Source organism: Lutra lutra, chromosome 14, assembly GCF_902655055.1.
Source record: "Lutra lutra chromosome 14, mLutLut1.2, whole genome shotgun sequence".
In the NCBI taxonomy this organism is placed as follows: Eukaryota; Metazoa; Chordata; class Mammalia; order Carnivora; family Mustelidae; genus Lutra; species Lutra lutra.
In genome coordinates, this window is record NC_062291.1 from 74,933,601 (window position 1) to 74,946,497 (window position 12,897).

Here is a 12,897-nt window from a genome sequence, read left to right on the forward strand (position 1 = left end):
AGGACCCAGTCTTGTTGGAATGAAAGTTAATTTTAAAAAGCTTGCAACATTTAAGAAAAGACCTGAAAATCAGTCTCCATCTGAGTGAGACAGGGAGGAGGGGGAAGTCAGAGATGATGCATCCATAATTCCTTTCACGAATTCATATGCAGAAAAAAAAAATTGGGGGCCACACGAGATCCAGAGTTTTGCTTTATTAGACATCTGTGAAGACAGAGCTTGCAGTACAATCTCGTCACGTCGTGAACAGCTGCAAAGTTCCGTGGAGTGTGAATTCATCTTGCAGTTAACAAGACCCCAATGGCTGATATTTTAGAATAAAGTTCCATGTTCCAAGCAGATGAGAGGTGTGACATAACGGACAACTTTTATACGAGTCATCCACTTAGTCATTTCTCAGCATAAATACGTAGCTTACAGCTACTTCAACTCTACAATGTGAAATTCGATCTTCGACTAATAGTGCACTTGGACTCCTGTTTATATGGGCGCATGCGACTCTTTGCCACCCTGGCAATTAACCAGACCTAGACTCTAAAAGCTAAACTTGATCTAAATAACATCCTAGGGGGCGGGCAGGCTCTGCAATCTGGACTCAAGCTTAGTCCAGACTCAATCTGGACTCCATCTCCGACTCTGGGCGAGTGCCTGTGTGTCTCCTTCTCTTTCCTATCTTGTCTGTGACTTGTCTGGCATTCAGCATTTACTACTGCCTGCTGTGTACAGAGGCCATTTAGAAAGGCAATCCTTCCAAAGTTCTGCTGCGAAAACACGAACCTCAGATAATATGTCAAGGACGGCTGAGAAATGGTCAAGACAACAGGCCTTTTAGAAACTTTCTAAGATCAGAAAATGTGTCCATGTGTATTTATCCAGTGTTCTCATTCTAGAATATTTCCGTGGGCAGGAAGGAGAGGAGGGATGGATTGCGGGAGTCCCTTTAAGAAGATTGACTATCAGGGCTGCATTTCTGGGGCCAGAACAAAGTCCAGTGAAGTTATCACCCCCTCCAACACCTGCTTGCCATGTGTAGAATTCAACCAACTCACCAAAGAGAAATCAGATAAGGAGTGCAAGTGTCTCCTCAGTGCAAGGTGGGAAAGGTCTTACATTAGCCAAAAAAAAAAGACTTCACTAAATTACTCATTTAGTTAATCGAGTGGACTCATTACTTAATCGAGTGGAACGTCTGGATTTGTACACCACTTGATCCTGTCCTCGAACCCTGTTGGACTGACAGCCCTGCACATGGAGACCACACCAGACCGTCAGAGCAACTGCTCTGCCCCACAAGAAGAAGTTGAGCCCCCTGCAGAGACGCACAGAGTTTTCCTATATTGTTCTGCACAGTCACATGGTGCATAGAACCAGAATGCTCAGCTTTCAAAGACTGGAGGGGAAAATCAATACATGATTATGCTCCTTTCAATATAAACTGTGAGCCTTTGGGAAGGATGTGAGGGAAGCAAGGTCTGATGAAGCTGTTGATCCCGCTGGTGTCCCCCTTTTCTTTTTCCAGAGTATTCAGAGCCTCGGCACCTCTGACTCTGGCTCGGTCCCGCATACATAGTCCATAAGCTTAGTATCAGGTGCAAATCGGTAAGTAAGTGCAATTAAAAAAATGAAGCCATGGGAAAAGAAAGGCAGCAATGTCATCAACAAAATTCAAAGAGCATTTCTCCTTTTTTTTTTTAAACAAGAAAAGCACATTGTAGAAATAAAGATTCTGTACAATATTCTAATATCATATGTACATAAAATTATATTACTTATAACTAACTTGAGAAGTCTTATTTGCAGAGTACGGCTGGCAACACCAAAGAAAGACCCAGAACATTTAGCTTTTGAAGCAGAGCAGGCAGCAAGAGAACCCCAGCAAACACACCTGTGTGCCCAGACGTGCAATCCTGCTACGGAGTGAAAGGACGTGGCTAGCATCCTCTAGGTCAGCGGCGTGTTCTTGTTCGTGTTTCACATTCTAGCAGGGAATTCTGTAGCAGGCAGTGTGGAAAGCCAAGTTCCAATGAAAGTGGAAATGCTATTTCGAATCTGCAGACCGGCCACGGTAATGGATTTGCGAATCCAGCTTGCCTTCCAAGCCAGCCCCTTAGTGTATCCCCCCTTCATTCATTATGCATGCCTCCAGGGATTTCAAATCGGAGTGAGCTCCAGCAGACACACCAGTTGGTTCCCCAGCTCTCTTAGGGTCCCTTCCAACCGTCCTCCTTCGCAGGCCCAGGTGTGAGGGTGAAAAGAACCACCCCCAAGCCACGTGGGGCCCCAACCCACTCACAAAGGGCAGGGCACGGGACCCCCGGCTCTTCACCTGGAAATCCTCTCCCTAAAGGGGGGAGACTGGAGGCGCTGGTGTTAAGCTTCAGCTTCCAACAAAACCTGAAGTTGGGCATTCTCAGATTCCCATGGACCCACAGTCCCCTGTGGTGTCTACTGAAAATGCAAATCCTGCCCCCCCAATCCCCCAAGACTTGACTTCAATTTGTAAAAGGAATAGGATCCAGAAACCTGCTTTTAAGAGGCACTCAGGCAGTTCTCACGAGGGGGGCCCATAGATCAGCTTTGGAAAGACCTGGCTGAATTCGTCATGTATAGACTATGAATTCCTTTTAGTTAAGCTTTAAAAAATGAATATTTTATAGTACAGACTCTCTACCCATGTATCACCAATGTATTCTTTTTGAAATGTGGTACTGTGGGGCCAAAACTCTTTGGGAGATGAGGGTGAGGGGGGACTTAATTTAAAATATGGACCCTTGTCAAGGTGAGGGGCTGTTCCAGACTCCTGGGCTGGGGGATGGGAACAAGGCAAACCGCACGCCCATTTCCCTGCACAGAAGCCTCCCAAGGATGACTTGAATTACTTATGAATTCAGAAATCAGGATCTGGCATCGGGGAATGATGCTATAGCAGATGATCTGGGATAAATCAGCAGCGCCTAAATACCATTTCCCTCCAAGCAAGCTTTCACCTGCTGAAAAGTGAAGGTGTCAGCTCTCCCACTCACTCGAATCCTCGCAGATTAGCTCAGGCGATATTTATTTAACTCCTCCCTGAACCTATTCAGAATGGAAATTTTGAGAATCTAAAATAGTGCCCAGCGTGGGCAGGCCTCTCCCGCCGGGTGAACAGGCTCCCAGCTCCCACTGAGTCATCGCTTTTCATCACGTGAGGACAAAAAGAAATGAACTGCAGAGGGACAGCATTTTAAACTGACTGCCATCCAAAAAACGTAGGAAGTCTCAAATGGACGAGGGCACCCTAGCGGAGATCCGTTCAAGGCAAGCTGCGTGGCTGCTACAGAAACGGGCTGAACCCCGTGCCGGGTGGCTGTTTCACCGCTGGGTACCTACGGAAACCAGCTGCTCTCCCAGGATCCTCAGAATTCTTATTCCCAAACCTCAAGCTCCATTTCCGACAGCTTTTTCTGACTCCAGTGTGCCCTCAAAAATCCCTAATCATTTTTTAGCCCTAGCGGTTCCCATCTTCCCTGCTGAAATTCAGGTGGGCAATGCTGAGGGTCAAGGACAGAGAAAGAACAGTCAGGGTTGAGGTCAGCGGATGCAGGGGAGCGGAGTCCCAGGGAGGGCAGGCGGCGGGGTGGGGCAGACCTGTTAGTAATTTAAGAAGTCAATCCCAACCTTGACGCTCTTCGAGGTGGCTATATCCACGGCCGTGGCCTTGATCTCTGTGTCCCCGAACTGCATGAGGGTCTGGATCTCCCTCCGGGCGGGCACGGCGGCACCGCTGGTCCCCGTGAGGTCCAGGCGGAGGGTGCCGCACTTCTTCACCCCCGGGTCGGTGATGAAGCTCACGTCGTCGTGCTCGGAGCTGTAGATGTTGATGACGATGACCAGCTGCGAGGGCTTGGCCGGGGTGTAGCTCCGCTTGACCAGCTCCCCCAGGGCCACCGACTGGTCAGCGGAGATGAACTTATCGAAGACGTCGGTGCACCAGCGAGTGCCGTCCTTCACCAGCAGCTTCTCGGGCGGGTGCTTGCCCTCCACGTAGCGGTTCAGCACGCCCACCCCGTAGGTGAGCGGCGACCGGCGCACCTTGATGACGGCGGGGTCCAGGCCGAAGAGGACGGCGCCCTTGAGGATGGTGAGGCCCACGTCCTGGGGGATGATGATGCGGCACTTGTCTCCGAAGGCGGCCTGCACTGCCTGCTGCAGGAGGGGCGCCTCGGCAAAGCCTCCCACCAGGAAGAGGAACTTGACCGTGGACACCTCGGGCTTCTGAAACAGGTCCCCTGAGAACGAAGAGGAAGGGACAACGTTCTGGCTAAAAGCCAGCTGGCTAGGGGGACTGGTGGCCCCAAGAATGGGGGGGGGAATAGACCAACCCCCCTGAGCCCCCGGGGGACAGATATGGCTGAGCTGGTGGGACCAAAGCTTTGTAGAGCTGGTCTGGGGTTTGCACACCAGGACGCTCAGGAATAATGACCAAAGCTGCTGATAAGTAGAAACTCATTTTTATGGCTAGATGGTAACGGTTTGAAGTAGTAATTTGTTGGGCATAGATGAAGACTCCCAACATTCTCCCCGCCTGGGGTCCTCTGAAGGCAGTCATGGAAGGGTGTTCTAAAAACCATCCTTTGGTTTTCAAAGGGGTTCTGATTTGGTAGGTGTGGGGTAGGAAGTGGATGGGGGACTGGGATATTAAAAAAGGTCCCCAGTGAGTCTCCTGCATGTCCCCAAGAGAGGGCCATGGAGGTAGAACAGTAACCACACGGCCAGAATGTTTGCCCCTTGCGGGAGACCTTTCCATGGCCCACATGGCTGGTCCTCCACCCCAGCAAAGATTACAGACCCTAAGGCGTCCTGACCAGGCAAAGACAATCCATTCCCTAGGCCCTGTCACTCCAGGAGAATAATGCTGCTGAGCTGCCAGCACTGACTTCTGAAGTCAAACTCAAGGCCAAGGTGAAGACAGGCTTTGGGCTGCTTTATAGTACCTGCGGGGAAGCATCTGGAAAGCCTGTATCCAGAAAGCTCCCACACACATACCCAGGCCCCGTCTGCCCCTGCCCAGGCCCCAACCTGTGCCTCCCAGTCCCAGACCCCCTGCCAGTCTGACTTCACACACACTAGCTAGTGATGCTAGAAAAGCCCGTCCCCCTTCCTGGCTCTGCCCCACTGAGTGGCCGAGCACTGGCTGATACTCACGGAGATGCTCAATGATGCTGTCAATGGTGGGCTTAAAAAGCGCGTTCATGGCATCTGGACTCATCCTCAGCATCCCTTGTGAGGACCACTTCACAAAATCCACACTGCGGGGATGTGGCACAGACAGAAATAAGCAGTGAGTGTGCGAACGATACCCAGTCTAGGTGCACAGAGACGGGCCCTGTTAGAAGAGCTGTCACACTGGAGGGAGCAGAAGGGCTCCAAAGTCCCCGGAGATATCCTCAACCGCCAGAACCTGGACCCTTACGTGCGCAAAAGCTAAGACTCAGCCTCTTCTGGGTCTCTCTGCTTCGTGCTGTGGCAAACCTTCCCTTGGGGTGGTGGAAGCCAAAGTCCAGTGCAAAAGATAGGGAAAGAATGAAAGGGGTCTTTCTCGTTTGAATGACCACATGTTTTAATCGAGCAATAGTCCAATTCGAGTCCATTAAAGGCTCACAGGGTGCGTCCACTGTGCTGCATGAGGCCACGAGCCTGGGGGCTTAGGTGCATTCCCTTCAGCCCCGCAGGCACCTGTCCCATGACAGTGATGAGCCCAAGCCTACCGGGATGCCCCCTTCTCTGTCAAAGGCGCAGAACATCCAAAGCAATGGCATGGAACAGAAAGAGCACTGGACTGGGAGTCAGGATCGCTGGGCTCCAGGATGGCCTCCACCGCCCAGAGGTTATGGGACTTTTGGGGCAAGTTGGGTTGCCTTTTCTCTGAGCCCTAGTCTCTGATCTGGAAATCAAGGATAATACAACTCATCTTATCCCCCTTACAGGAGTTGTTGTGAAGATGAAGTTCAATACGACATCTGTGAAAACACTTTGGAAACTTTCTGGCACTAAAGGAATGCCAGAGACTGTTTATTACTGCACGTACCAGCCCTTTCTCAAGTTCGAAGAGGCCAAGAGAATGGTGTCTCTCTCCATAAAGCAAAGCACGCATCAGCTGCTTCCTAGCATCACAGTCGAGATGCTGCTGGGCTCCCTGACCAGGCAGCCTTCCTGCGGCCTCGGCCGTAGGACAGTGTGGGATGGTGTAGAATGACCCGGTGGCTGGTTGTGGCCAGTCTTCCCCGAAGGAGAGCTGACAGGCCCCAGAACTGTGTGAGCAGACTTGAGATTCAACTTGGAGAATTCCCCTCTGTGGGGGTGGCTGGTGGACAGAGAGAACATGAGCCTAGTATGAGTCTGGCCAGGACCCTGCTCCAAGGGCAAGAAGACCTAAAATCACATCTGCTTTGTTTCCTTTAAACAGAACCCAGGCTTCTTAGAGAAATGGCCAATTGCCGGTCTGGGATGTGGAATATACAAGATGAGCCGGGAGTGTCTTTTCTAACCAACACATTGAATCAACGGGACACAGAAGCCAACTTGAAGGGCTCCTACTGGCCAAGATGGGGCATTCTGACTATCCATCAGGATAAAACCGCCATAATTTCATATACATCAACTATGCCTAAATCCATGAAATCTTAACGATACTCCCCTTGTGTTCCCACAAAAGAAAGAAAATGCATTTGTCACTCAGGAGAATGCTGGGAAATCAACAGTATTTTTTAACAAAAAGTTTATAAATGAAAGGAAGGAACCAAGCCTATATCCTGTCTTTCCTATGTGAAGTCATGTCGGGGCAACCAAAACCACTGAGAAGAGTTTCTCTCAAGACAACAACCCTCCAGGGCTTGTCTATTAATTTTGTAATTCAGCTTTAGAACAGCTTCGAAATGTTCATTTTGCAACAAGCTGAACGACAGACACTTGCCTGCAGCCAAGGGACTCAGAGCAGCAGGAAACCCAGAATCCCACGGGATTCGTTCAACAAAAATTTACGGAGAACCTGCTCTGTCTATACCAGATTCTGGGGTACAGCGGGGACCAAAACCGACAAAATTCCCTGCTTTCACAAAACTTAATTATTAGTACCTAATAAAAGCTAACACACACACATAGTACTTTCCAGGTCCCAGGCATTGTGCTAAGTGCCTAAGGTATGAATTCACTTCATCCTCACGACAACCCTTTGAGGTAAGTGGAACCATCATCTCCGTTTTCCAGATGCAAAATTGAAGAAAGGAGAGGTTGAGTCACCTGCCCCAGGTCAAACAGCTTCTCTGTAGGACTGGAAGGCAGAGTCTACACCCGCTTCTTCCCTCCCATCAATACCACCCACCCTCTAGAATGGCTTCAGCCATTGGTGAGTCCAACTCACTTGCTCTTCCTCAAGGCGTGCTCCACGCTGTGCCCGCGGAACTTCTTGTAGTAGTCGATGAAGGAGAAGGGCAGGGTGATGTTCAGTGGGTTAGTTCGGTCTGGGGCAGCTGCCCTTTTACGAGACTCAAATGCAATCATTAGGTCAACCCAGGCTGCTGGACGCTTGATTTTGAATTGTTCGATAAAATCCTCTCCGAATATTTTACACAGAAGTTTTTCAAACTCATAATCTACTCCTAAGGATCCATAGGGTCCACCTGGGTCAGGAACAAAGGAGAGCCCCCCATGTTAGAAACTGCCAGACTGAATCCAAACTCTGGGCAACTGCGTACCCTGTGTTCTTCTCGGAAACTCCAAGTAGTGCGACGTAGACCCAGTTCGCCAACAGACTGCAGCTCTGAATTTTTACTTCTGCTTTAAAACCCTTAGGTTCTTCTCCTACCAGGTGGAGAAACTTTTTCCTACAGAATTACCTGTCAACAAGCTGTTCAAAAAGCCAGTACGTTTTATTTTATTTTTTAAAGATTTTATTCTTAAGTCATCTCTATACCCAACATGGGTTGAACCCCAAGCTGGAGAGTCACATGCTCTACCGACTGAGCCAGTCGGGAGCCCCATAATACCACTTTATGTTAAATAAAATGGATACATATAACTAAGTAAGAGCATCACGGTATCATGACCCAAGAAATCTAAGGACAGGGTCTGAAAATTAGTAGGCCCACCTAGATCCCCGGATCTGTCAAAGACTCCTCCTCCCACCCCGCACTGAGGGAGAGAGACTGTTGCTTGCTTTGGCAACTTTGATCCAAGACCAGGTATCCCGAGACTCCTTAGAAAGCTTAACTATAGCATGAAGTCCCAGGTGATAATCGGGGGACCATCAGATCCTTCCAGAACGTTCAGAAAAAAAATTCCCATGTCTAGGATCTAAAACAGGCTCATTTTATGCCAAAAGCCAAGTTATGGTGGTTTGTGTTTTAGAGAACATTTTACTGCGTTTTGCTCCTCAGTTCTACACAGGAACCCTCTCGGGCCTAGAACCCCACGTGCCGGGAGCAAGGCAAGAGAAGGAAGTGCCACGAGAAGTCTGACATGAACTGTCCGGAATGAGAAAGTCCGCCGCGCCGGGGCTCACCTGTTGCTTTATCCAGTTCTTTCAGGTGTCCCTCCGGTAACCGTATCTGATGGACAGTCAGGTCTACGGTGCCCCCGCCGCTGTCCATGACCACATACTTGTCACCTGGGACAAAGACAGCCATCCCTTACACAGACCACTTGGCAGCCCCATCTTGGTATTCCCAGCTCAACACCCATCAACACTTCTCATGAGCACGACGGTTCTGCACATTAGCTGCACAGCAAAGTTGTCTGTGACTTAAGAGAATGCAGTGATGTCTGCCCAGGAGTGCCGGTTACCAGGGACGATAAAGAACCTAGATGAGGGGATCTTTAAGACAGAATCATTCCTGCCACATGCCGCTGCATCCCTGGCATGTACAAGCAGACAACTCCTAGCTAAGGTTATAGCGCCATAAAATGACCTCCTGTTTAACACAAGACTTAATCCGGAGCTGGACAGTCCCAATTCCCACTTCGCTTCTAAAGAGTCTGTATGGTTTTATAACATGCAGAATTATAGCTCCAAAAGAGCTCTCCTTGGGTGGGTGGTCTTTACAACCACCTGATTCAGAACATTTTCCCCAAGTGTCAAAGGAGCCAACAGGAATGCATGTTTGCCAGCAGCATACAGAACAAATCCAGCAAAGGGCAAAAGACATTCAAGGACACTACCTTCCTCCAGCTCCGACCAGATTTCTCCTATGACATTCTCCACCAAAAAGGTCCGACTCTGCCGATTACGCCGTATGTGTTCCTTAGCTAGTGGCCGACAAAACGAAAATGACGGGTCAGAAAGTATGAAAAAGCAGAGTCATCTGCTGTCAGTGGAGGCAACAGCATGAGAAGGTTTAAGGACAGAACATTTAGCAATACTTAACCAAAATGGTTACATAAATACGACATCGGGTAACACAAAGCCAGACCATTTCCACCAGCCTCCATCTATCTATTGCATGGCAGCTGCCTTGGAAAAGAAGCCCTTCCTCCCCAGACGCTGTTTGGGGGGAAGAGGTTAATAATTCGACCAGATTCCTGGCTTTGCTGTCCCAGGGAGGAACTTGTCTGCCAAGTAGCTAGCAGTGCGCTTGGTTAAATAGCTTCACCTCAAGGAACTCTGTCTGATGCAAGGAATGTCGGGTATGTTTTCCTAATCTGGATCCTGGATAAAGGGGACTGGAGCCCTTTCCCAACCCCGGCGCAGGCAGTTTGCTCTTCAGCCACAAGGTGGCGCTTCAGCCACAGGGCGGCCCCTCTGAACCCAGCAAAGCCCTGGCGGCCTTTTTCCTAACTCTGGGGAACCACAGGGCTGTGGTTCAGGCCACTTAGTGGCTGTGACGCTTTGCGTGGGGTGACTGCATCTCTCACAGGCCAGCCCTGGGAGGCAGACAGGGCACAAATCACCGTCCTTCTGTTTAGAGGAGGAAACCTGGTCAGACGAGGTTAAGGGGTTTACAGTTCCCACCACTCTGTCTCGCAGCTCCAAGTCCACCCTGGGACCATGCACCATCATGCCTTTGAGATTTAACAATTTACAGTGAAAAAAGCAGAACACGAATGCTAAGAGATGAGCAAGGTGCTCTGAGAAGGTATCTGGAGATCATCGGGGCACAGCTAAGGTACCCAGTTGGGACAAATCACTTAATTTAATTAACTGATTAATTTGATTAAGCAGGGCTCAGTTTCCACATCCATAAAATGGGGATAATAATACTTGAGGGGCTCCTGGGTGGCTCAGTGGTGCCTCTGCCTTCGGCTCCGGTCATGATCTCAGGGTCTTGGGATCGAACCCCGCATTGGGCTCTCTGCTCAGTGGGAGCCTGCTTCTCCATCTCTCTCTCTCTGCCTGCCTCTCTGCCTACATGTGATCTCTGACTGTCAAATAAATAAATAAAATCTTTAAAAAAAAAATAACACTTGACCTAAGTTCCTCACAGGCAGAGCAGGGCCTGATTCTCTGATTTCATCTCAGCACTGTGCAACACCGGGCACACAGTAGGTGATAAGGAAGGCAAAACACCAAGTCTGAGAGCCAGTACCCAACAAACGATCACTACAATGAACAATTGAGAACAGCCCCCAATTTTACAGATAAAGGCTCTGTCCACTGCTCTGCTACCCCATCCCACAACCTTGCCCCCGGCCCCACCAATTTTTCTAGTCCTTAAACTGGTGCTGCTGACTTTGAATTGTCCTACAAATCCGTCTGTGGCTGGTTATCTAATTAAGGACCCTTGACCCTCTAGCCTCTTCTAGCAAGGAGCACCCTGTTTGCAAAACTACGTTTTATCTGGGGATTAGAATGCGAAGAGCCAGTCAGCTCTGAAGTCCTTCGGGCCCTGATGTCCAGTGGTGAGGTCGTACTGGTTCGTGTCTCTGCCGGCCTGGGAGGGATCCTCAAACTCAGGGCTTCTCTCCCGTTCCCAGCACTGGCTCCGGATGAACTTCTACTGCAGACCTCACAGCGAGCATTTGGTTTGCTAAAACAATCTAGATGTCTTTCATTTAAAAATGGCCAAGCCAGACTAATAAAACATATTCTGACCTCTCAAAACAAAACAACCAAAAATCACGTTTTCTGGCAAATTAAGCCTGAGATTATAGAAAAAAAAAAACAAACAACAAAACAAACAAAAAAAAACCCCCAAAAACACAGATCCTTTACTGATCTTATGAAATCCTTTTGGTGCAAATTGATGTGGAGAACAACCCCGTGGTGCTGGGGGCAGAGGGCCAGCCCCAGTCCCCTCAATAGTGTCCACTGGGCGTCCATCATGGAGAAGCAGCAGAGGGCAGGGAACGGCGAGGAGGGGGCACTCGGGGCCCCAATGCCATCCAGGGAACTTCTGGTTAGGGGCTCTGCCAGGCCTCCCCAGGCAGCTCTCCCTCCTTCCGGGAGACGGGCCGTAACTACAAGACAAGGCTGAGCCGAAACCCCTACTTCTCTGCCCCTCTGAGGGGTGGCGGCCAGCAGTGCGAGCATTTCAAAAACCCAAGAGATCTTCTGAGCACAAGACCAGAGAAAATTCCACAAGGCACAGGACACAGACACGGAGCACTGTGCGGGTGGACGGGATAAGTTAAAGGAAAGAGGGGTGCCTGGGTGGCTCAGTGGGTTAAAGCCTCTGCCTTCGGCTCAGGTCATGATCCCAGGGTCCTGGGATAGAGCCCTGCATCGGGCTCTCTGCTCATCAGGGAGCCTGCTTCCCCCTCTCTCTCTGCCTGCCTCTCTGCCTACTTGTGATCTCTGTCAAATAAATAAATAAAATCTTAAAAAAAAATAAAAAATAATAATAATAAAAAGTTAAAGGAAAGGAACCCCCACACTGAGCTCTCAGGGAAGGCTAGCTTTCGAAAACAGTTTCCCCTTCAAATGTGAGTGTTACACTTAGGACATATGAAGAAGAGCTGCGCTACAATTAGCTAATTCCAACCTGAGTGTGAGTGTGTGTGTGTGTGTGTGTGTGAGAGAGAGAGAGAGAGAGAGAGAGAGAGAGAGAGAGAGAACCAGTAACAGCTCACATGCAAGGCAGGAAAGCCCAGTCAGTCCTGGGTCTCTTTTCCGATTAAAATGTAAATAAATGTCATCATGAGTATTTAAAATGTTAATACCTTTGATTCAGTCGGTGGAAGGCTAGCTTCTGCCTGCTTTGGGGGAGGCCAAGCATGGCCAAAAATAAAAAAGGCAAATCACACCCTCAGTGGAAGGGCAGCAGCTCCCATTGGCCACAGGTGAGTCCGGTGGGAGGTGCTAGAATTTACACACACACACACACACACACCCGCAGCCTGGGGGAGCAGAGTGACCATGTGGAGAGGAAGAAGAGAATTCTGGAGGAGAGGTTGCAGGGTCTTGCGAAGGGGAAACCAGGGCCCCATGCCATGGGCGGAGCAGAGACAGGCCTCCGGTATGGGGACCAAGGAAAACTTGGACCCAGGCTGGGGGGTTGGGGGGTAGGGGGTGGCAGTTCTCGCTAACGCTCTCCCCGTCTCCTTCTCCTCTGGGCCTTCCAGGATGGGGTGGGCATGGGATGGGTGGCTTTCGGCCCTGAGGCCCTCCTCTGGGAACAGCACCCACAGCACTCCCCTTAGTGCCTGTGCTCGCTCATGCTGGTGGCTCTGTCCCTGACCTAGGGTGTCAGATCTGAGGACCAACACTGTGACCAGCTTGCACACAGGTAAATATTAAATAGCAGAAGTTCCCATCCCAGCCCCCCAGGCGGTCCCCCTCTTACAGCTAAATGAGCATCAGCCAGGTCAGGAAGACTCAGCCCTGATCATCTGTGTTTTAAACTCTGCCAGGTTCATGGCTAAGACCCGGTGAGAATGAGCTCACCATACACAAAGCGGCCCTAATGAGTGAGTCAGCAGTAAATC

General features: G+C 49.9%; 1 protein-coding gene across 2 annotated transcripts in view; it reads right to left on the reverse strand.

Annotated features, from left to right (window-relative positions):
• Positions 1-179: 179 nt before the first annotated feature.
• Positions 180-12,897, reverse strand: part of HSPA12A (heat shock protein family A (Hsp70) member 12A) — a 154,382-nt gene continuing 141,664 nt past the window's right edge. For both annotated transcript variants that reach the window (XM_047703408.1, XM_047703409.1), the window contains 5 exons: positions 9,196-9,282; positions 8,540-8,644; positions 7,400-7,658; positions 5,185-5,288; positions 180-4,268 (listed from right to left, as the gene is read on the reverse strand). In XM_047703408.1, coding sequence (XP_047559364.1) covers positions 3,631-4,268; positions 5,185-5,288; positions 7,400-7,658; positions 8,540-8,644; positions 9,196-9,282 — 1,193 coding nt within the window. In that variant the 3' untranslated portion in view covers positions 180-3,630. The remainder of the gene's footprint in view (positions 4,269-5,184; positions 5,289-7,399; positions 7,659-8,539; positions 8,645-9,195; positions 9,283-12,897) is intronic.